General features: G+C 37.1%; 1 protein-coding gene across 4 annotated transcripts in view; it reads right to left on the reverse strand.

The window, feature by feature from the left end:
- Positions 1–16729: 16729 nt before the first annotated feature.
- Rbm46 (RNA binding motif protein 46) overlaps positions 16730–25400 on the reverse strand; it is a 51229-nt gene continuing 42558 nt past the window's right edge. For 2 of the 4 annotated variants that reach the window (XM_087200283.1, XM_087200284.1), the window contains exon 5: positions 16730–17502. In XM_087200283.1, the coding sequence (XP_087056409.1) occupies positions 17315–17502 (188 nt within the window). In that variant the 3' untranslated portion in view covers positions 16730–17314. Of the gene's footprint in view, positions 18506–25400 lie in introns of all 4 variants that reach the window. The other 2 variants (XM_087200286.1, XM_087200285.1) reach the window with 1 other exon arrangement.

Below are 25400 nucleotides of genomic sequence, written 5' to 3' on the forward strand. Positions count from 1 at the left end.
GACATGGTCTTAGCTCATACTACGGAATGTAGTTTTTACATTATTTGGCGTTATGCGGTTCCTGCACGTGGCACATGTTCATTCCTCTCATTTCTCCTTCCCTCCTCCTCACCCCTTGTCCTTGTTACCTTGGACCACTTCTCTATTACAAGAGATCCACCCCTTTGACCCTTCCTTCCACCCTTTGTCATTTGGTTTGTATTTTGCCTCACTAAAATGGGAGATACCATATGGTATTTAGCTTCTGTGTCTGGTTTATTTCACTCAACATTATACTTTCCAGGTGCATCTATTTTCCTACAAATGTCTCAAATGTGTCATTCTTCATAGCCCAGTAGTATTCTATTATATATAAATGTCACATTTTCTTTATCCAATCAACTGTAGATGGGTATACAGGCTGCTTCCAGAATTTAACTATTATGAATTATATTATGATGTTTCATACAGAAGGGGATTTAACACAGGAAAACGGGTGCTTCAAAAATGGCTAAACAGAAACACAAGTCAGGAGCCCACCATTAGACAATGTAAGATATCAACATCACCTCCTCCTCCACAATTTGAACATCAGGTAGCTTGGGGTACTGTTTTTCTTACCGCAGCTGCTGCTAAATTTGCCCCAAACCCACAAAGCTAAAGATTAGATTCTAGAAATTGGTGTCTGCTACTGAAAACTCTCACATCTATCTACTTTTTTCTCATGAACAAGCACAGCAACAGGAAGATAACTTTTGAGTCCAAAGCTCACATGAGTGCAACTCATTAGCAGAACCTAAATCAAATCCAGAAGGACAGATGCAAAAGAATCTGGAAAATATAGTTTTTAGCTTTCCAATCCTTACCACATAGGGGAAAATAAAGAAATGAAGCCAATTCTCAATATAGCACACTCAGCATGCTATGTACACTTACAAGTGAAAAAGCTAACACTTCCCCTATATTCTTCCCTCTTCCTCAACTTCTACATCCAACCCTTTCCCATATATCTTTTAGGTTCTTCCTTGTCCTTCTGGCTCAATTGCTGTGTCATGCTGAAGGTGTTGTCATCTACCATCTCAACTCCCGAGACAGCTTTCTACTCAGGCTCTTTCTTACTCATCACCACCTTGCCTTCTAACAGTCTAAAGTGACTTTTCAAAACTGCATATAAGATCATCTCTTTGCTCTATTTCAGGCTGTAACCTGTTTTCCACGAACTACTGAACAAAGCAGAAGTTCCTCCACCTGCCATACGGCCCGCCCCCCATGACCAAGTCCCTGCCTTCCTCTCCAGGGTTTATGTGATCCTCTCTTCGTTCTCGCTGCTCCCAGGGCAGCAACACATCCCGATCTATCCCAATCTTCGACTTCTCCATGCGCATGATGACGTCTTATTATGCCACCACTGCATATATTTTCTCTACCTAAAATACCACGCCCCCTTCTCTGCTTATATATCTATTTTTTCAGTTCATCCAGCATATTATCCAGAATTATTTAACCGATATTCAGGATGATTGATCACTATGTACTACTTTATTGATTTTATTAGGGAGTTTAAAAGCCAGAGAGGTGATACTCATGTGAAGTTGGTATGAGATAGACCAAGCATCCCATTCAAGGTACAAAAATCTCTCCATGCATCACAATTGTCTTGCGTTCCTCAAATATTTTCTGAACATTGCCTCTTAAGTATTACCTATTGTTGGAAAACATTCTGAAGAACCCTCCTGTAATGTAATCAAAGCTGAGGTATTTTACCGTAGCACCTTAGCTTATATAAGGTTTTGGGCAACCTAAATGTTCACCTTATTTATCGAAGTGTAGGGTGGGCCTACAGCTCTATTAATATCTGTTATCAAGAAATATAGAAGCATCCAGGGAGGCGAAAGCAGGAGGATTGCAAGTTCAAGCCCAGCCTGGGTAATTAAGCAACTTCGTGAATCCTTGTTTAAAATTTTTAAAAGCCTTTTAAGACTTAGAATATAGCTCAGTATGCAGGGCCTGGGCTTGACCCCCAGTATCAGTATTAGAGGGAGTATCAGAAGGAGAAAGAGAAGAAAGGCAGCTTTGATTTGGAGGGGGCTTTTATAAACTGCTTTGTAGGCTCCCCCAAGTAAAGAAGGACTAAGAACATGCATCACTATATATCCACCACTAATTACAATAGAAATGTAGTCACCATATATTAAATGCCAGCCAAGCGCATGAGTATAGGACATCTACAGACTGAACACAGGGCTCGAGGATGAGACTTTTCAAATTAGGGTGACAGGTGACTTGCAACCTTCTGTTCTTATGTTTCCTATGAACTGTTTCTATTGCTTATCTTGGAATCATCAGTATTGCAGTATGAAAGAGAATCATGAAGAGTGTAAGTGTGGAGAGGCTTAGCTTAAATATTTCTTAAAACTTATTTTGATCTAAAATATCTTGTCATTTACATGAATGACATACTGGGAAAGAAAACCATATTAGATGGTTAGATATTAAGACAACTCACATCTGGGTTATCAAAAGTCCTGACTTTATTGTTCAATGATGCTTTCTTCTGCCTGGCCAAGTTTGATGTTGATAAACTTCTGTATTTTTCAATTCAGTTATTGTATTTTTCAGCTTCAAAATATTTTACTGGTTGTTTCCATAGCTGCTGTCTCTTTGTTGCTATTTCCTTTCTATTCAGTTTCCCTGATTTCATCTTATCTGTGTTCACTTTCAATTCCTTGAGCACCTTTGCAATGTATTATGTGTCTGATAAATTTCATCTCTCCATTTCACTGAGGGTTGGTTGCTGGAGCTCTTATTTGTTCATTTAAATGTGCTGTATTTCTCAGCTTTTGTTGGAGTTTCACCATTTGAAGAATTAGCTACCTCTCTCAGACTTTGTAATCTGCTTTCATACAGAGAAGACTTTCTCCCTTCACCCCAGCCAGATGGCCTGGAGACTCCTCAAGCCTTTGCTGGGGATGTGTTCTTTCTTGTCGTGTGTGTAATCTCCTAATTGAAGTTTATCAGTGTCTACTTTTAGGAACAGACCCAAGGCACCGCTTCTCCACAGAGGCTGATGGCAAGAACTCAGAAAAACAAAGCTGCTAGAATGCAAGGTGCATTTTTATATTTACTGGTACAGAACGTGAAAATTGTAATGTATTTTTATGCTGAAGGTATGGATCATGTGTGATTTGCTTTCGTATTGGCTCTGCAGTTTCTTTGGGCTGTGTAAATAGATTTGGATTTTGGTGACTAACATTACCCTTAGGAAAGTTGGTTCTGAATTTTTCTCCTCAGTCACCTGATCTTAGGAACCCTCCATGACATTAATAGGAATAAGGGCAGAATGACACGAAGCCACCTCTGGACCATTACTACACACCCCTTTCACTTGACAGTACTGTTACTCATGCTCAAGTTTATGAATTTGCTGATCAAGTAACACCCAATTCCTGATTGGCTGCACAATTTAACTGGTGTCCCATAATCTCTATTAAGGCCTAGTCACTAGTTAAGAACTAGGTCTCAAGGGCCTGGGATTTAGCACAGTGGTTCTGCCACTTGCCTCGTAAGCACAAGGTCCCAAGTTCGATTCCCAGTACCAAAAAAAAAAAAAAAACTAGTTCTCAAAAGGAAAACTACTATTCTTTGCCTAAGAGAACATGCCTTTGCTCCAAATCCTAGGGTCCTTCATTGTGATTTTACTATCAGAGGTTAACATACTTCATACCCATACCTGTAGTATTTAGTGACAGGCATTTCAAGTTCATGGAACCCCCTGGATTAAAACCAGTGAAATGCCTAAGGCTTGCAGTGCTATTTCCCTCCTGGAGGCTTTATTTTGCCCTGGGTCTCTACTTACAACCCACTGACTTCTGGCCAAACACATCACTGCAGCTTTTGCTGTTTATGTTCAGGTTTCAATAAAAGATGTCCCCTTTTGTTTCAGAGAAGAATTATGTGTCTATTTAAAATCACTGCAGAGCCAGTCCCAGCACCTGGAAGGAAGCTCCCCGCCTCCATCCCAGGCTCCTAGGGCTGTGAAGCTCAGCCAGTCCCAGCACCCGGAAGGAAGCTCCCCCACCACCATCCCAAGCTTCTAGGACAGAGAAGCTGAGCCACGTGGGCACCAGAAGCACACACACCCCCGGCCCGTGGAAATGAGAAGACACATAAACAAGCCTCAAAAACAGACTTCCAGATCACCTACAGCAACCCCAAAGGGAAATGAGATGGAACACTCTGATACTCAACCACCTGGACTCTCTCAACTGGCAACAAAAGAGGATCTGGGAAAAATGAAATCAGAAATAATTACTCAGATAACAGCAAAGATTTTGCTCATGGTGCAAGACGTGATTAATAAATCTAGAGAGGACACAGATTAAAAAAAATAGAGGATCTGAGGAATATGAAGGAATACCAACATAGGAAACAAATGGAATCCATAAAACAGATACAAACAGATTTCCAAGAGATTAAAAACTCCATCGAAAGTCTGCACAGCAGAATGAACCAATGTGAGGATAGAATTTCACATATAGAAGATAAGATTGCAATTAGTGAGGAGGAAAAGAAAAATTGCTTTAAAATTGTGAGGGAACATGAGAAATCAATCCAGCAGCTGCTAGACGATGCAAAGAAGAATAACATAAGACTGACTGGAGTCAGTGAGGAAAGAGGAGAGAGTACAGATGACATAAAAAAACTCTTCACAGAAGTGATGGCAGAAAACTTCCCAAGGAAGGGAAAAGAACTTGACATACAGATAAGGGAGGCATATAGGACTCCAGCTAGCCTTGATCAAAAAAATCTACACATAGGCATATAATAGTTAGGATTCCAGAAATCCAACAGAAGAACAAAATTCTACAAGCAGTGAGAGAAAAGAAACAAATCACATACAAAGGAAAGCCCATCAGAATCACAGCAGACTTCTCAATGCAAACCCTCAAGGCAAGAAGAGCTTGGAGTGATGTATTTCAAGCCCTAAAGGAAAACAGCCTCCAACCCAGATTGATGTACCCTCCAAAACTATCTTTCAAAATGGATGGAGAAATAAGATACTTTGATGACAAAGAGCACCTCAGGAACTTCATGAATACCAAACCAGCACTCCAAAAAATTTTAGACAATACCCTAGGAAAAGACAATGAGGATCACAACCCCAGGAAACCCAGCAGAATGAATCCACTGGGCGTGACAAATTAAACGCAAAGGGGGAGAATCCAACAAAAAGAAAAAGTCATGACAAGGCTTTTAAAACTTTTAACTTCATCTCCCTAATGAGTGTATAATTCAATTTTATTATTGTACTGATTAGTATTTTTCTGATTCTAGAGTTGCACACCATTCCTTGTGCTATACTGGCTATTTATCATCTTCTTATGTCCACATTTTAATTGGGTTGTCTATTAATGAGCTCTAAGAATTCTTTATATATTCTGCTCATAGGTTATATGCATTGTAAATATGGTCTGTTTAAGGACTACTTTTCATTTTAATGATGTCATTTAAAGTTCTAAATTTTGATGGAATCTCATTTATCAATTTTTTTCTTTTATACATCATGTTTTTTGTATCCTAGGTAGTTCTTGCCTACCCTGAATTCATAAATATTTTCCCTTATAATTTCTTCTTAAAGTTTTATACTTTTAGGCTTTCTTATTTAGGTTCATAGATCCCTTCAAGTTATTTTCATGTATGGAAAAAAAGGGTTGAGATTAATTTTTTATATATGGATACCAGGTGTTCTAGTGCCATTTGCAGAAGACACTTATCTCTTCCTTGGCTCTTGAATTGAGTTTATATTCTATAAAATGCTAATGTTAAATAATCTTTCAAAACTCAGTGGACAATATATGTGTGGTTCTATTTCTAGATTCTCTGTTTTCTTCCAATGATCTATAGGTCTTTCCTTACACCAACACTGCCTTGATTACTGTAGCTTTAGAAGAAGTCTTAAAATTGGGTGCTAAACGTCTTCCAACATTGTTTTTGTTTTTGTTTTTGGCTTTTCTGGGTCCTTTGTACTCCTACATAACTTTTAAATTTCAATATCCAATTCTTCATTTATAGCAAGTATACACAGACCTGAATTTTTATATGTACCTTGTGTTTTCTAATCCTGCTAAATTCAAGTACAAGTTCTAGGGGCTCCTAGAGATTTCTTAGTATTTTCTCTGTAGATGATCATCTCATCTACATATAAAGATTTTGCTTCTGCCATGTCAATCCTATCCTGGTTGTGTCATTTTATTGTCAGACTATTTTGGTTTAGACCTGTTTCAAAGTCTAATGGACAGATGAATAGGCATATATGCCCTTGTTCCCCACTTTAGGGAGAAAGCATTGTATCATCTCCATTCATAGAAGGAGTTTTTGTTGGAAGTATGGAGCACATGTCTTTGATCTGTTGAGAAGGTTCTGTTCTACTTCTAGTCTCCGGATAGCTTTTACCATGAACAACTGTAGAATTTAGTCCAATACTCTTTCTCCAACTAGTGACAGGATCATATGGCTTTCTCCTTTCCTCTGTTAAAATGATGACTTTTGGGGGTGGATCTTCCAATGCTGAACCAACACTGCCATCCCTATAATAAAACTACTTTCTACATACTGCCAGATCTGACTTCTAAGAGTTTGTTAAACAAATTTCTATCTATGTTCATACCTTTTTCTTCTATTATCTTTATCCAGTTTTAGGATTAGCACAATGTTGATTTCCTAAAATGAGGGGAGAAGTGTTCCTTTTTTCTGCTTTAAATGTTTGATATAATTTATCAGTTAAAATGTTTATGAGCCTGCTGTTGTCATACAGGTAGTTTTTCAAGCTAGGAATATACTTTCTTTAATAGGTGCTATTCAAATTTTATATTTCCTCCAGAGTTAGTTTCATTAATTTGTCTTCTAAGTTACTTCTTAGAAGTTGTCAAATTTATTTCAAAACAGATTTTTGAAATATGCTTTCTATATCCTTTTAAATTCTGTAAAATCTGTGGTAATGTCTCCTAGATCTTAATATTGTAATTTAAAAAATGTATAACTGATATTGTGTAACAGGAAGAAAAGGTCTAAAAGAGCAGGGGAACTGGGAGGGGTAGGGGAAGGGAAAAAAAGAAAAGGAAAAAATATGAGAAGAGGAAAAAAATGGAAACAAGGTCTTTGCAAATAGGGAAGGGTGGAGGGGGTGAAGGGAGTGCAAGGGAAGGGGAAAAAAATAAGAACCAAGAGACTCATGTAATGGTACAAGATCCCAATGATGAATGTAACTGTATTTTATACCTAAAATGTACCAATAAAGTTAATGGGGAAATAAATAAAATAAAATAAAATAAAATAAAATAAAATAAAATCACTGCAGTGTCCAGAAGAAAAAGATTTCTACAGAGTGGTCTCATCTACTTCTCTCATAACTACAATGGTACCTCAGTTCACAAAATTCTTTCCATGATTCTGGTTGCAAACTGAATCAGACAAGAATTGAATCAAATTCAATGCTTAGGTTCAATGTTGATCTCATGAGAAAATTTGATTTGGTTCTCATCCAATTTGGTTTGTGAATTGAAATGAATGAAAAGTATTAAAAATTGAAATTGAATGCCAGTATTAAAAAGTATTAAATTCATGAACCGAAGTACCACTGCAGTTTTCTCGTATATTCTTCCAGAGTTTTGCATGCAAATATAAGCATATATGTGTCCACTCCTACCTCTTTACCTGAAAATAGTATTCAGGGTTTTTATACAGACACTGCTGAAGCTTATTCATTTCTAACACTGTCTTTTGGAATAAAATGGAGTAAAGGTCTCCATCCTTTTTTGCTATAGCTTCTTAGTGAGTACTGATATTTACTTTTTCACCATCTCATAATAGTCTTTGACATGCCATTACACACACACACACAGAGTGCTAATCAAAAGATGAACCTGTGACTGTGAACGAAAGCTGCCAAGCTGTTCTCTGTGAGTTAAGCCAATTTATAATTCCATGGACAATGTATGAGAATAGACATTTAAGGGCTCTAGATCTAAAGTTTACTGAACTTCTGAATTTCCCTCAGTCTGAACTTTTAATAGAACTGAACTTACATTAATGTTTAAGGATATTTGTCACCTGTCTATTCATGTATTTTAGCCATTTTTCTATTGAGTTAATGGCTTTATTACTAGCTGGACACTAAGCATTAGCCCTTTGTGAAATAATATGCAAATATTGCTCCAGTTTATCATTTGTCCTTTCACATAATCTGTAATACTTTTTATCATGCAGGCTTTTTTTATAAAATTGGATTTCTCCACCTTTTCTATTATAGCTTCTAAATTTTCAGTCATTGCTACAGAAGTCTTTCCCACTCACAACATAAAAGACAAACTAGAGGAGGTGGCCCAGATCTACACAGGGCCACAGATCCAGCGGGCCCTCCCTGAGAAGAGCGGCACAGATGCACAGACAGCCACCATAGGCTGCCCAGATTGCATTAGTAAGTGCACACAGATCCCAGCAAGAACCCACGTGGACCAGAGCTGAGTGGCTGTGAGCAGGTCCCAGCCAGGGCCCCGCCCAGAGCCCAGCAGCTTTGGCCCATAGGCCCCAGCCAAAGCCCCTCACAGACAACAGCGATGTAGGAGGGCAGGCGCCAGGGAGAGGCATGCCCAGATACCATCCCAAGTGTGCACAGGCCCAGCCAGAAGCCCGCCAGGACAACAAGGCAGTGCAGGGATCCAGAAGGCCACCACTCTGAACCCAGTAACTGGCACAGTAGTGAGCAGCAGAGGAAAGGCCTCTCTGAGGCTTGTTGAGAACTGAAGACCACGGGCAAGCAAATACTGACCTCACAAAGGCAAAGCAGGCTGCAGTTACTGAAATGAGACAACACGTAAACAAGTCTCAAAACCAGACTTCCAGATCACCTTACAGCAACCCCAAAGGGAAATGAGATAGAACACTCTGATTCTCAACCACCTGTACTCCCTGAACTGGCAATGAAAGGGGGACTGGAAAAAATGAAATCAGAAATAATTACTCAGATAACAGCAGAGATTGTGCCCATAGTGTAAGACATGATTAATAAATCTAGAGCAGACACGGATAAAAAAGAGGAGCTGAGTTTGGCCTTGTGGTCAGACGCTGGTGGCTGCGCCCTGCTCCATCTGGCTTGCCCCGCCCACTTGCATCCAGGAGACCGTGAGGAGCCCCCCTGCGCCGCCCCCCACAGGACCACCAGCTGCTGGGTTGGCCACGCGAACAACTGTAACAACAGCCCCCCCCACCCCGCGCCTCTGGCCTCTTGGCTGTGCAGCTACCTAGTTCCACACTACAGAAGCACAGGGGGACATAAGGGCCATTGTCCTGAGCTGCAGAAGTGAACAACAGAGAGAAGGTCTCTCTCAGGCTCCCTGATAAAAACTAAAGCCCACTGGAAAACGGAAGAGAATATCTGCAATACAGGCACAACAGCCGCCTGCCTAACAAGCGAAAAGTCGCGAATTCAATCCCCAGTACCAAAAAAAGAAAAAAAAGAAAAAACTCCATTGAAAGTTTACACAGCAGAATGAGCCAATGTGAGACACAGTATCAGATATGCAGACTGCAGTTAGTGACCAAGAAAAAACAATTTCTTAGAAATAGTAAGGGACCACAAGAAATCAATCCAGCAGCTGCTAGACAATGTAAAAAGGAGTAACATAAGACTGATCAGAGTCAATGAAGAAACAGGAGAGAGTCCATATGGCCTTAAAAAAAAAAAAACTGTTCACAGAAGTAATGGCAGAAAACTCTCCAGGCAGGGGAAAAGAACTTGACATACAGATAAGTGAGGCATACAGGACTCCAACTACCCATGATAAAAAAAAATCTATACCAAGGCATATAATAGTTAATATTCCAGAAACCCAACAGAACAATAAAATTCTAGAAGCAGTTAGAGAAAAGAAACAAATCACATACAAAGGAAAGCCCATCAGAATCACAGCAGACTTCTCAACACAAACCCTCAAGGCAAGAAGAGCTTGGAGTGACATATTTCAAGCCCTAAAACAACCTGCAACCCAGATTGATGTACCCTGAAAAACTATCTTTCAAAATTGGTGGAGAAATAAGATACTTTCATGACAAAGAGCAACTTAGGAACTTCATGAATATCAAACCAGCGCTCCAAAAAAATTTTAAACACCATCCTAGGAAAAGACAATGAAGATCACAACTCCAGGAAGCCCAGCAGAATGAATCCATCAGGCAGAACACGAAATTAAATGCAAAGTGGGAGAATCCAACGAAAAGTCATGACAAGGATAAGTCAATACATATCAGCTATAATCAGTGTTAATGGTTTCATTTCACCAATCAAAAGAAACAGGCTCACAGAATGGGTAAAAAGCAAGATCCAACAATATGTTGCATACAAGAAATACACTTAATTCAAAAAGAAACTCATAAAGGGTGGAAAACAATATTCCATGTGACAGGAACCAAAAAAAAAAGCAGGAGTAGCTACACTATTTACAGATCAAAAGGATTTCAAACCAACACTAATTGAGAGAAACAAAGAAGGACACTACATCCTTGCAAAAGGAAAAATCCAAGAGGAAGAGATGACAATCATAAATATATATGCACCAAATACTAGTGCACCCAACTATATAAAACAAATTCTAATGGACATTAAAAATTAAATACCCACTAATACAACTGTAATGGGCAACCTCAATACCCCACTGTCTACGAATAGATCAAACAGACAAAAAATTCACAACAAAATACTAGAACTCAAACTCTTTAACAAATGAACTTAATAGATGTTTACAGAGTGTTCCACCCCACAAAATCAGAATACCTATTTTTTTCAGCTGCACACGGTTCATTCGCCAAAATATACCACATATTTGCTCACTGAACATGTTTAAGTGCAAAGGAATTGAAGTTATCTGCTATATATTATCAGACCATAGTGCAATGAAACTGGGGATCAATAGCAATAGAAACTGCAAGAATTTCATAAACACATGAAAATTGAACAGCACACTTCTGAATAACCAATGGGTCACAGAGGAAATTAAAGAAGAAATAAGTTTCTATAATTAAAAGACAATGCCAATACAACACACCAGAATCTATGGGACATAATGAAAGCAGTCGTATGAGGGAAATTCATAGCAGTGAATACACGTATTAAGAAAACAGCTCAAACAACCTGATGCTGAACCTCAAGCTTCTAGAAAAAGAACAGTAGGACAAACCCAAAGCTCATACAAGGGAGGAAATTATAAAGATCAGAGTAGGAATCAATGCAATGAAGACAAAGAGAATATAAAAAATCATTGAAGTAGAGTTGGTTATTCTAAAGAATAAACAAAATTGACAAACCCTTAGCCAACCTTATGAAAAAAAGGAAAAGACCCAATCAATGAAATTAGGAATGAAAAGGGTGAAATTACACCTGACCCAGAAGAAATCCAGAGCATCATGAGAATCATCAATTCCTACTTTGAGAAACCACGGCCAGGGATTTCCCTCAGTGGTACCATGCTTGCCTCACAAGCACAAAGTCCTGAGTTCAATCCCAGGTACCAAAAAAAAAAAAAAAAAGAAAGAAAAAGAGAACCTATACACCAATAAGATGGAAAACACAGAAGAAATGGACAGATTTCTAGACACATATGAATTACCAAAGTTGAACAAAGAGACCTAAAAATTCTAAACAACCCAATATGAGTCAACGAAATGGAAAATATAATTAAAAACTTACAACAAAAAAAAGTTAACAAAGAAGAAAATCTTGGGTCCTGATGGCTTCACTGCTGAATTCTACAAGATATTTAGAGAGGAACTGCTGCCACTACTGTTTAAACTCTTTAATGAAATTGAAAGGGAAGCAATACTCCCAAATTCATTCCTGGAAGCAAGCATCACCTTGATCCCAAAAGCAGAGAAAGACCCAACCAAAAAAGAGAACTATAGGCCAATCTCACAAATGAACACAGATGCAAAACTCCTTTATAAGATACTGGCAAATAGAATGCAGAAGATCATCAAGAAGATCATACACCCTGATCAAGTGGGATTCATCCCAGGGCTGCAGGGATGGTTCAACATACGCAAATCAATCAATGTAACACACTATATATCAATAGAGCCAAGGATGAAAAATATATGATCATCTCAACAGATTCAGAAAAAGCATTCAACAAAATCCTAAACACATTCATGATTAAAAACCCTACAGAAAATTAGAATAGATGGTCTCTATCTCAACCTGATAAAAGCCATCTATGAAAAACCAACAGCCAATATCATTCTAAATGGTCAAAAACTGAAATCCTTCACACTAAAATCAGGAACAAAAACAAGGATATCCACTGTTACCACTCCTGTTCAATATAGTTTTGGACACATTAAGCACAGCAATTAGACAAGAGAAAGAAATAAAGGAATAAAGATAGGAAACAAAGAAGTCAAACTGTCATTATTTGAAGATGACATGATACTCTATATAGAAGACCCCAAGAACACCAAAAGTCTTCTAGACTTCATAACCAAATTAAGTAGAGTAGCTGGATGCAAGATCAACACACAAAAATCAATAGCTTTCCTGTACAAGAACAACAGACTCACTGAAAGAGGAACTGGAAAAACAATTCCCTTTACAATACCATCCAAAAAAATTAAATACCTAGGGATCAACCTAATGAAAGAAATCAAAGATCTCTACTCTGAAAACTATGGCACTCTGGAAAAAGAGACCGAAGAGGATATCAGAAAATGGAAAAACATCCCTTGCTCTTAGGTAGGAAGAACCAATATAGTGAAAATGCCCTTACTTCCAAAACTGCTATATAGATTTGATGCAACCTCAATTGAAATTCCAACAGCATACTTCACAGACTTCGAGAAAACAATCCAAAATTTCATTTGGAACCAGAAGAGACCTAAAATATTAAAAGCAATTCTAGGCAACAGAGTCATGGCAGGGGGTATCACAATCCCCAACTTGAAACTATACTACAAAACCACTATGATAAAAACAGCATGGTACTGGCAAGGAAACAGACCGGAGCATCAGTGGAACAGATTAGAAGATGCAGAAACAACTCCAGACACACTCAGCCACCTCATCTTTGACAAAGGAGCCAAACACCCTCACTGGAGGAAAGATAGCCTCTTTAATAAATGGTGTTGGAAAGACTGGATTTCAACCTGCCAAAGATTAAAGCTCGACCTGTGTCTCTCACCACGCACTAAACTAAAATCAAAATGGTTGAAAGATCTAAATATTAAAATAGAAACACTGAACCGTCTAGAAAACAGGTTAGGTAGAATTCTTAAAGACATTGGTGTAGGAAAAGATTTTATGAACAAAACCTCAGTTGCCCATGAACTAGGACAAATCAACCAACAAGTGGGATCTCTTCTTATTAAAAAGCTTCTGTACAGCAAGAGAAACCACCAACAGTGTGAAGAGACAACCCACAATGTGGGAAAAAATTTTTCACCAACTGTTACTCAGACAAAGGTCTACTATCTAGAATATATAAATATCTTTAAAAAATCAGACCTCCCAAATTTAAAGACCCAGTCCAAAAATGGGAATCTGAAATGAACAGACATTTCTCAAAGACGTAGAAATAGCAAATGAACATATGAAAAAATGTTCAACATCACCAGTCATTCGAGAGATGAAAACGAAATCGCTGAGATTCCATCTCACCCCAGAAAGAATGGCTGCTATCATGATATCAACCAATAACAAATGCTGACAGGGCTGTGGGGAAAGAGGAACACTCCTCCACTGTTGGTGGGAGTGCAGACTGGTGCAACCACTGTGGAAATCAGTATAGAGATACCTCAAAGAACTAGGGCTAGAAGTCCCATTTGACCCAGCTATTTCCCTACTGGGTATCTTCCCAAAAGAATTTAAAGAATCATACCATCGTGATATATGTGCACTCAAGTTCACAGCAGCATAGTTTGTAATATTAAAACTTGAAAACAGCCCAAATGCCCATCAACTGGAGACTGGATAAAGAAAATGTGGTTTGTCTTTTTTTATAAAATGGAGTACCACTCATCCTTAATGAATGAGAACCTAAAGACATTTATAGCTAAATGCATGCACATTGAGGCCATACTCTTAAATGAAATACATAGGACAGACATGTGTAAATGCTGAATAATTTCTCTGGTGTGAGAAACTGAAATTGTTAATAAGGATCAAAAGGCTTAATAGATATTGTGAAATAGGAAGAAAAGGTCCAAAGGGGAAGGGGAAGTGGGAGGGATTAGGGAAAGGAAAGAAGGGAATAGAATTATATATGAGAAAATGAAAAAATGGAAACAAAGTCTTTGTAAATTGAGAGCAGTTGAAGGGAGGGCAGGGGAATGGGGAAAAAATAAGAACCAAGAGAGATTGTGTAAAGGTACAAATTTCCAATGATGAATGTCATTATATTGTGTACCTAAAATGTACTAAGAAAAATTTTTTTAAAACTATAGAGGGCCAGGGATTTAGCTCAGTGGTACCTCTACTGTTTTGCAAGTGCAAAGTCCTGAGTTTGATCCCTGGTACAGGGGAGGGGGGCTAGAGGCCAGGCATGGTGGCGCATCCCTATAGTCCCAACACTCAGGAGGCTGAGGCAGGAGGATTACTCAAGTTCAAGGCCAGCCTTGACTACATAATGAGTTCAAGGCCAGCCTAACAAGACTGTTTCAAAAAAAAAAAGAAAGAAAAAGAAACTAGAGAGAGATAAGGTTCATTAAGCTTTTTGCATACCTTTCTTGTCTTTTCTACAAGAGGTTTTAAATAAAGTACAGCATGGCTTCATAGGCCACAGTCCCACATCTGTCATTAATTCTTTGCAAAAAGGTGCACACAAAATTCAAGAAAGGCTGTCTTTAGACCTGTTTTCTGCCTAGGGGCTAGATCACTGTTAATATTTATCAATAGTTTTTGTGATCAACTGACTAGGGAAGCCCTCACTTGGAGCAGTGACCTTATATAAGCTACAAAAATTAAAATGGTAAAAAACTGTTATATTCACAAGTCAAATAAAGCCATGCAATATGAACAAGACTAACTGCTCAACCACATCATCACAGAAAGGAACAGTATTTCACATAAATGCACTCATTTTTGTATTTGATTGAAGGGAGAAAGGATGAAAACTACAAAGAAATAAGCATTATACACTTCATATAAATATATAAGCTACCATGTAACTTCTACTGTACTTGCCATGTTATTTTAATATTAATGTATTTTAATATTATATCTTCAAGCTGGGGATTTAGCTCAGTGGTTTCGCCACCTGCTATGCAAGCACAAAGACCCAAGTTTGATCCCCGGTACCAAAAAAAAAAAAAGTTCCGCTGACAAATATTATATCTTCAAGAAATGTATCACCATTTTATAGAAGCAAAAAGCATGACTCAGAGATTAAAGTGTCCAAGTGTAAAAAGCTGTTACTTGACAGAGTGGTAATCAAATCTGAAAGCAAAACTTACACATTTCCCACTGTTACCACAGATCTCCATATAGTTTGTGCAGTTGGTATACTCTCAACTTTCAACTGTTTTGAAATTTTCTTTCCACATTGGAAAAGCCATGTGGAGATTTGTAATTATTTTGATATGGGCCAATGATTACATTTCTATGAAAAACCAAGTGTGTCTGTTTCCCTCTGGCCTGGCTTCAGTCATTTGTGTATCCCAGGGGTAAAACCACAGTACCAAAATAAACACCGTATGTCTGCTCAGTGAGTCAGGTGCACCTATGAGCCATACACATGGCAAACACAGAGCAACTCACTGCAAAATCTAAGCCAGGCATGGCGGGCACATGTGGAATCCCAGGCCTTGAGAGGCAGAGCGAGGAGGATGGCGTCTCTGAGAACAGCTTGGGCACACGGCGCGTTCAAGGCCAGCCGGAACTATACTGCAAGACCTTGCCTCAGAATCACAAAGTTGGGGGTGGGTGATCTACACAACTCACACATAGTTGTGTCAAGAAAAAAATACTAATTATCATGTCCATACTCATTTAAGTTAGAAAATCTAGGACAGAAAAAAGGTAATACACACGATTTATGTGGAATGAACCTTTAGATGAAAGAAAACAGATCAATTTACTCTTCATACAACTTCTGCTTGAAACTCAAGTTGGTAAGTATCTGCAAATGTTTCGTATCTTTGTAGCCAAATCCTAAAAATACAAGCTGCACAAGGAGTTGATCAACAAAAGTAACATTTGACATCTGATTTCTATCTGCTATCAATTAGGAAAACCATCATTATCCATGTAAACTAATGAACAGTCAAAATGACATGAGTTCATTAATTATTCATAAGGGGGGGACATCATTGTGTCTATCAATAAACTATCTCTATTGGCCCCTGAAAATGATGTTACTGCTTTACAACATTAACAATTTTCAGGCCTGCCTCTCAACCACGAGGTCCCAAGTTTGATCCCCCGTACCAAAAAAAAGAAAAAAAAAAAAGCGAAAACAATTTTCAGCCTACAATATCCCAAGCTTCATTTCTCATGAAGATAATGCATCTGTGCGCCTATGACCATAAACCTAGTGAGAAAAACTGTTCTCAAAGCTCAGTGCTTCTGGCAGCTGTGTGTGCATGAGCATTCTAATAAAAATAAAACACACATAGTAGAAGCATCACATATTTAATGTCAAAAAGTTCAAATCCAAGTACAAAAATTAAACAACACATGATTTCAACATTAAAAACCATAACACTTTTGAATATCAAAAACACAAATGAAGCATAACTATAAAATCCTTAAATATGTAACAGCAAAATTAGAATTTATTTCTGTAACAAATAATTAACTAAAATACTTACAGCTATTTTCAAGGACCACAATGGTAGATTGTGTTATCTTTAGTACTGCACAAAATTAGCATCTTAATCTTTTTGTCTCATCATTTCTTTCTACCTAATATATAATTGTTCCAATCTCCAATACAGATAGTGATCCTTGGTTTTCAAATTTAGTATAACTATTGTTTCCAAGTGGCTTAATATGTGAAAATTCTGCAAAGAAGTTACACAAAAAATAAACCACTGGGATCTACTGCCCACTCAGGAATTACAAGAAAATTCCGTAAGTTTAAGAACAATAGCAGTTTGCAAATCACTGAGTAACTTTTCAAACGTTGCATTTTTATAAATTGTATGACTCTGATATCCTGAATTATTGTTGACGTTTAGTATGTTGGAATATATTATTTTTAAAGCCAAATGTGCAAATCCAATTCTAAAATAAAACAGTATTTTACTTTGCTTGCTTTACACAAAGTAATTTCGTACTAAGGTTTACAGGTTTTCTTCAGAAGAATGAGGCCTGATTGGAGATAAATAGTCGTTGTCCAACATGGCTGCCATGAACAAGTGACAGGGGGTAGCCTGGATAAGAATAAGGCCTTGAAGTATAAGGAAGCACGCTGGGAATCCCAGAAGAGAGGGTAGCACTAACAGGGGAAAGACTATTTATTGAGCTGCGACGGAAACTGCAGTCTGTAAATAAATACATGAACAATTATACTGCACATCTTTATGGATACAAATTTAATTCAAAGAGACAAAGCATTAAAACTATAATCACATTTTAACATCATATTCTAACGTTCAAAATCCTGATGATACTCTATCAGTGGTAAAGATTACTTCCAAGTTCTCTGCAATGCAAATCCTAATAGTTTTACCAAGTCAGTATTTAATATTTTCCTTCACTGACAAAATGCTTCAGAGATCTTAAAAGAATGCATTCTTGGAGTTTTAACATAGAAAATCTCTGATTTGTCTTGCTCCACAAAGAAGCTTCTTTTAAATTTGGTTCTAGAAATAAGGGGTAGTTCATGAAGTTAAAAAAAAAAACAACAATTCATAGTTGCTTTCTTAAAAACTGAATTACGCATCATACCAGCAGACATATTACCCTTGCACTTTAGAAACATTTGGCATAAACTTCCTTTAGTTCATTATTTAAATGCTAATAGAAACATTTATAAAACTCCACATACCAATTTAATATTAAGAGTCCTACTGGTACCACAAAACAGTAAAATAAATCATCTTTATAAACTTTAAGAAACCGTTATCAACTTACAGTATAGAAAAATATCAAAAAATTAAACCAATTTAAAAAATTATACTTGAAATATTCTTCTACAGTATACATTCATCATATGCACCAATAATTTCCTATTTCGTTAACTGTAATAATTATGTGTTTGTATTAAGACCAAATTGGTAAATCCTGTACTTTCCAAAAACTCAACTATGTTCTTTAGTCAGAGGTATGACAATAACTGTATAATGGGTTAAAAAGTTATGGTGCTTCTAGGAATAGAGAGGAATTAGGTCATTTAATGTATAGGTAGAGGGTTACTTTCTCTACAGTACTGTCCTGGTATCATAACACACGCGCATTAACTTAGTGTTGCCATGGAACTTATGTTTAGCCAACAGGAATGAGACCAACTGCAGGAGAATAAGCTCAAGCAACATCAGAAAGGACCTAGTTAAGAAAAAAATGGAAAAAATAAAAGTTAAATATAGGTTTAATTTCTGGCACTGTAACACACTATTAGAATAATTTTATAACACTTTTAATTTTTATAAATGTTACCTGAAGCAGTTTTAGAAAAACATAAAATGCCCAGTAAAATATTGTCAGTGTTTTGAAACTGGATGAGAAATTACTTTGATACTATTGCTTTTCTAACATTCAAAGTAGGATGACCCCATGTATCACAGAAAGTTTTTCTTTTAAAGAATCCACTGCCTAAGGGTTAAAGAATGAGTTACTATAAAGTGAAATATTAGTGGTTCCTACGTAGTACTGAATGATTGCATTGCAAAACAGTTCAGAGTTCTTCCCTCCTGAAGATTTTATACAACTACAATGGTACCTCAGTTCACAAATGCTTTGTTTGTGAACAATTTGGTTCACAAACAGAAGTGTCTGGCAAAATTTTATTTTTGTTTGCAAACTGTGCATCAGGTGACGAACATGACTGTAGCCATCTTTCCCACACAAACATGGCCTCCATTTCTAAAATCACAGAAGGAATTAAGTTCGTGAGCAAAGCTACCACTGTATAGTTAACCACTAGCCATGTACCTCTGATATGCCTGGCTCCTTAAAATTTTGCCAATCTGCTCATTTTCAACACAATTCACAAGAACAGGTATCTCCAGACAGGAAAATATAGTTTTCAGACAGCAATCACTTTTGTTTCGAGTTTGCATCTGTTCAAGAAGTGATGGAGGGCCAGCGATGTAGCTCACTGGCACTATGCCTGCCTGGCAAGCACAAGATCCTGAGTTCAATCCCTGGTGCCAAAAAAAGTAATGGAGCCTATTCATGAAATGTAGATATAGAAAAAAACCTCAGGAAGACTTCAAAAAGAACCTAGACACCTGACCCTAGCTACTCCCCTTCTGGGTATCTTCCCAGAAGAATTAAAAGCATCATACTACAACGATATATGGGCACCGATGTTTATAGCGACACAGTTTGTAATAGCTAAATGTTGGAACCAGCCCAAATGCCCATCAACTGCTGAATGAATAAAAAAAGATGTAGATGGGCCAGGGATTTAGCTCAGTGGTTTCACCACCTGCTGCACAAGCATAAGGACTCGAGTTCGATCCCTGGTACCAAAAAAAAAAAAAAATAGGTCTACAAGTAGAATCATGTTTTCCTGAGAGATAATGTACAATTAATGTATCATAGAAACCAGCAGAAATCATTAATGTTTACAAAAATTAACTGAGTTTAAATTCCTAGTGTATGCTACTTGCCTACCCCCTGGCTTTTCTTCTAAATGAGCATCCTTAGCTCGTCAATCTCACTCTTTCTGCCTCAGGCTGGGCTTTGTATGCCCCTCTCCCCTTCTTAAGGAATGATTTAAGTTTTACACTTCATGCTATTCAACTGTCTTAAGCACTTAAAACTGCAGTACAACTGACACACAAAAAGATGCTCACATCCTATGTGTTCATTTTAATGAGTCTTGATAACTGTTTAAATCCTTGCAACTCACGCTCAAAACAAGATATAAAACATAGCCACCAATACAGAAGTTTCCTGTGGCCCTTTTCAGTCGATACCAGTTCTGCTGGAGGCAACCACGTTCTGTTTTCTATAGCAACCAATTTGTTTCACCTGCTTTGGGGCTTCATTTGTCTTTCTTCTCTTGATATAATTTTTAAGCTTTACTCATACTGAATAATTCAGTAGTTTTTTCCCTTTTTCAGTTGTTTTATTCCATTGTATGAATATACCTCAATTCTTTATTCATCGGGTGATGAATTTCTGAGGTGCCTGAGTTTTGACTATTATGAATAAAGCTGCTATAAACACTCTCATACAAAATTTTTGTGAACATAGGTTTTCATTTATTTTGGGTATATACCTAGGAATAGGACTGCTGGGTAGATAAATAATGCTTAAGAGTTCTCCACTGTGACCATTTTATAGCCACACCAATAAAACACAAGACCTCCAGTTAGTTATTACACGTCCTCACTAACATTCGGTATTGTCAATATTTTTAATCATAGCTAGTCCAATGCATATGAAATTTTATCTCATGGTTTTGATTTTGACTTCCCCGTGATTAATAATGTAGCCACGGGCTGGGGATTTAGCTCAGTGGTTCCGCCACCTGCCCCGCAAGTACCAAGGACCCGAGTTCAATCCCCCCCACCCCGTACCAAAAAAATAAATAAATAACATAGCCATGCCCTTCTGAACATCTCTGGTAAAGTATCTATTCAAACCTTTGGATCATTTTTGTTTCATCTTATTTCAGATAATTAATTTTTTCACTTACCAAATTCTCTAATTCAAAATCACATACTAAGAGTAGGCTGAGACTCTTAGAAGTCTCTAATTCAAATGACCTTTTTCATATGAATGAGCATAACTGACCTGTACACACACAGGTGAACAGAAAAAGAACAGGTCGAAGACTGACCCCAGCCAGGTGTTGTGGCGTGCTAGTCCCAGCCTCTCAGGAGGCAAAGGTGACGGGATCAGCTGAGGGCGGCAGTTTATGACCAGCCTTGGCCAAGAAGAGAGCTCTCAAAGGGGAGCCAGGGCTTCCTAATTTGTAGGAAAGTATTATTTCCATTTGATCAGCTTTTTCACTCTGGCAATCTTCTCTAATAGAATTCTCAAAGAAAACATCTCAGGAGGTTATCACAGGAGAGGAAGAGGTGAATGGTGCTCCTCTACGCTATCTGGAGTTTACTGGCACCTACCCAGGGCCATGCCTCTCATTTCAACCTGGGAAGCCCTGTGTTTCCTTATTTTAGATGCTCAACTTCTTTCAGTATTTCATTTGTAGAAAAAAATCACTTTACAAAAAAAAGGCATGAGAACAACTGTCCTACTGTATTTGATATAGCATTTTCCTACATTTCAAACTTTCTATAACTTCATATTTATACTTTGAACACAAACATTTGCAAAGAACAAATCTGATCTATATAAATAAGAGCAAACAGGGTTACACTGTACAGTAGTTTCAATCAGGCAGCAACAGCTAATGGGAAGCCTGGATTCAGAACTTCAGATGGTATATCTGGGATGAGCAGGGACGTAGCAACACCTGGCAAGGGAGCAGGACATGGACTGTACACCTGCTTATGTGGCCACTGTCTTTCTCTGCCCACCATCTGGTAGTGAATATCACCAAAATGTGTCTCAGTGAAAACACAAGCAATGAATATAGTCATTTCTTCAAATTGTTTCTCATTTAGCTTCCAAATTTAATCTGACACATTTTGACTAAACTCTGCTAATTCTACAGCTGTTGTCTTACTGGCAAATTGAAATGAGTTCTATCATATTAACTTTGGCTTTTTCTTTTATTTATTTCTAACCCAATACTCTTTATACTAATTTTTCCATTAAAAAATATATTCTTCGTGACTGGTTTCTTCCTTTGTTAGCTATGCATGAGTTCTACCACATCTATTCCTTTTGCGATGTGCCACAGGTGTGAATTCAGTGATTTTAAGTATTCAGAGTTGTACAATATTTTTTCTCCTAAACAGAAACTCGGTACCCTTAGCAGCCATACCTCATTCCCTCTTCCTTCCACTGCCACAGCACTCATCTTTCTGTTAATATAAATTTGCCTGTTCTGGTATTTTCATATAAATTTATGTAGAATCATGCAATTTTTTGTGGCCTTTGGAACTGGCTTTTCAAAATATCTGCAAGATTCATCCAAGTTGTAGGATGCTATCAGAATCTCATTCCTTTTTATGGTAGAATAATATTCCATTATGTGGATAAAACCCATTTTGTTTATACAGTCATCAGCTGCTATTTAGGTTTTATCCACCTTTTAGCTATCATGAACAATACTGCTAAGGAATAACATGTATAAGTTTCTGTGTAGATGTATGTTTTCAATTCTCCTGAGTAAATGTCTAGGTATGGAATTGCTGCCTCATATGGTAACTCTGCGTCTAACTTTCTAAAGAACTACCCAACTTTTCCAATATGGCTATACCATTCTACACTCCCATCAGCTTGTATGAGGATGAAACATCTAGTCTTCTGATCTATAAAATAAATTTCCCAGGTCTTTAAACCATTTGTGCCAAAGATTATAATTTTTGAATTTTTGCATGAAATTCATATATGTTTCCTAAAATAAGTCAAGACTTTGAAGAGTAAAAATTTCATTATGTTCCATCATAATAGGCATTCTGAAAATGGAACACTAGGCATTGAGGATTAATACATTTTTTAAACATTCCTTTACATTTCTATGGGGGTCACTGAAATTATTTTTAAACTTCCTCCTTTTACCATTTTATTATTTTAATGTCTAACAGTCAATAATCAAAACAGAATTAACTTTCTTTCACTGAAATACTAAATTTCATCTGTTAAAAAAATTTTTTTCTATAATCTTCATTCCCATAACATAAAATATGGGTGAGTCCAAATACAGATTAAAAATCTTCTGCATGGGAATATAAATACTTATAGCTTTTGGCATTTCTGCTTCACTTTCCCTATTATTATCCTTTTTTTTTTTTTTGGTACCAGGGATCGAACTCAGGTCCTTGCGCTTGCACAGCAGGCGGCGAAACCACTGAGCTAAATCCCTGGCCCTTATTATCATTTTTTAAAGTACTTTTACCCTCTACCTAATTTTTTCCTTATCCAGCTATCAGCAAAGGTAAAAAGCAGTTAAAGGGACCAATATTTTTCCTAAGACTAGTCCCACAGAGAAGTAGCTCGTGTATTTTTGTTTATGATATTAAAGGAGACTAAATGTTATTTAGTAATAGACAGCTGAATAAGAAATAAAGTTATCCACCTATAACTTCTTCCTTATAAAGTTCTAGTTAACTCCCTAACAATTTAATTTTCAGATTCAGTACTGAGAAAATAGGCATCTGTACTTTCATTTTTAAACTTAAAAACTACTTTAGTTTACAATATATATTCCCAAATAATTCTGAAATAATTATTTAGGCTTTAAATCCTTACTGTGAAAATCTGTCATTATATAGCAATTATCATAAACATATATTGGTCAGATTTTGTATCATTATTTTTTTAAGAAATTTCAGCTGTTTCACTCTAAATTATATAAAGATTACCACTTAAACCTTCAAAAGTGCGAGTTTGAAATTCTAGGAAACCCAAACTAAGTCTGCCTAGGAAAGAAAGTAGAAGGAAGCATGGAACACAAAAGGGCATGTGGTAACTTTTAGAAGAGATAAAAACATTTATTTTCTCGAGTGTAGTGTCATTTCAGAGATGTGCACATAAAACAGACCAGAGGTACATTTTAATTAAATCCACTTTAATGTATTTTAAATTACCTCAATAAAGTTATACACACACACAAAATCGAAGTGTTCGTCTGGGTTAGTTTGAATATTCCCAAACTACATCCCCTACAACTCAAGTGCAAGCATACCTGTAACAAGAATTCCTCAGCGAAACAATCTTTGGAAAAGTTTAGCTCAGGTAAATTTAACAGAAAACAGGTCTGATTAGTTAATATGCTAGTATGCATTTTGATTTTCAAAGAGGAGTATACAATACAAAGTTTTTCCACACCTGGGTGACCGCAAAAACCACTATTTCACTCAACAGCTCTGAAAATCAGTTCAGGAGGAAAGCTAATGGGGTAATACAGTAATGGGAAAACACAAAAAACAAAACAAAAATCTTCAAATGTTAAAACAGTAGCTACAAATGCAAATGACTACAGGGGCCAAGAGTAAACACACAAACCGAAAAAATAGAAATGAAAGAGGACCAATACAAAGCAATTCAGCAATTCCTATTTTTATTGAAATTAAGTCTAGCTGCTTTCCTTTCAAAGAACTAGGAGAACAAACAAACCACATGTACAGTTTTTAGTTTGCTACCTTTATACAAGAGAAAAATACGTCAAACTCCTTTTAGAGCTAGTTTCCAAGCTGTCTGGAAAGTAACAGAACAGCAGCCTACTCTAAGAGGAAAGATTGTTACTGGAACTATAGTAATACAGGCTTCAGAACAGATGAAAAACTGTAGTTCATTCAATAACTATCTGGGCAAAAGTGAACAGAACAAAACAGCCTTAGAAAAGACAGCAATTCTGCAAGTTTCATTTCTGTCAGTATATCAGTCCCGATAACTCTAATTTTAAACTATAAAAAGTTATTTTAAAAAAGGTAGTTCTGAGACAAACATCACAAAGAGCATTTCCAATTTTATGCTACAGATTTAAGATCTACAAAAAGTTACAAATCTCAAGTATAATAAATATATTTCTCCTTACGTCTGAAGTATAGGTTAAATTAACAACAGCTAATATTTACTGAGCACTTAGTGCCAAGAACCACAAGAAAAGTCCATCAGAATTCTTTTTTTTTTGGTACCAGGGATCGAACTCAGGTCCTTATGCTTGCACAGCAGGCGGTGGAACCACTGAGCTAAATCCCCGGCTCTCCATCAGAATTCTTATAAAAGCCTGCTAAGTACTCTTACCCCTCTGACAAGGAGGAAACTGAAGCACAAAAAGGCGAAGTAATTTACTCAAGGGCATGAAATGGTACATGGATTGCCTCCCAGGAACCATGCTATCTTCTTTGCCTCTATGCAAAAAGGAGTTTGGATAGTAATGATATTCACTCAAATCAAGAACTACTTTTATTTTCTACAACAACTTATTTTCTCAGTGCCCTGGTGAAAAAACGAAGCAGTGAGACCTATTAAATATTACTTTTATTCTAAATTGTTCCAATAAGAATGTGGTTGAGTGAGGTTGAAAATAAATTAGATTCCCACTTTCAGACTAGTTTGAGAAATACCAGGTAATCTAAATATAACACACTCACTCCAACTGTATCAAACTTACAAGTTTGTTACCATCTGGATG

The sequence above is a fragment of the Heterocephalus glaber genome, unplaced genomic scaffold (genome assembly GCF_053883595.1).
Source record: "Heterocephalus glaber isolate CG9 unplaced genomic scaffold, H.glaber_assembly_v1.0 deba00001737, whole genome shotgun sequence".
Classification (NCBI taxonomy): domain Eukaryota; kingdom Metazoa; phylum Chordata; class Mammalia; order Rodentia; family Bathyergidae; genus Heterocephalus; species Heterocephalus glaber.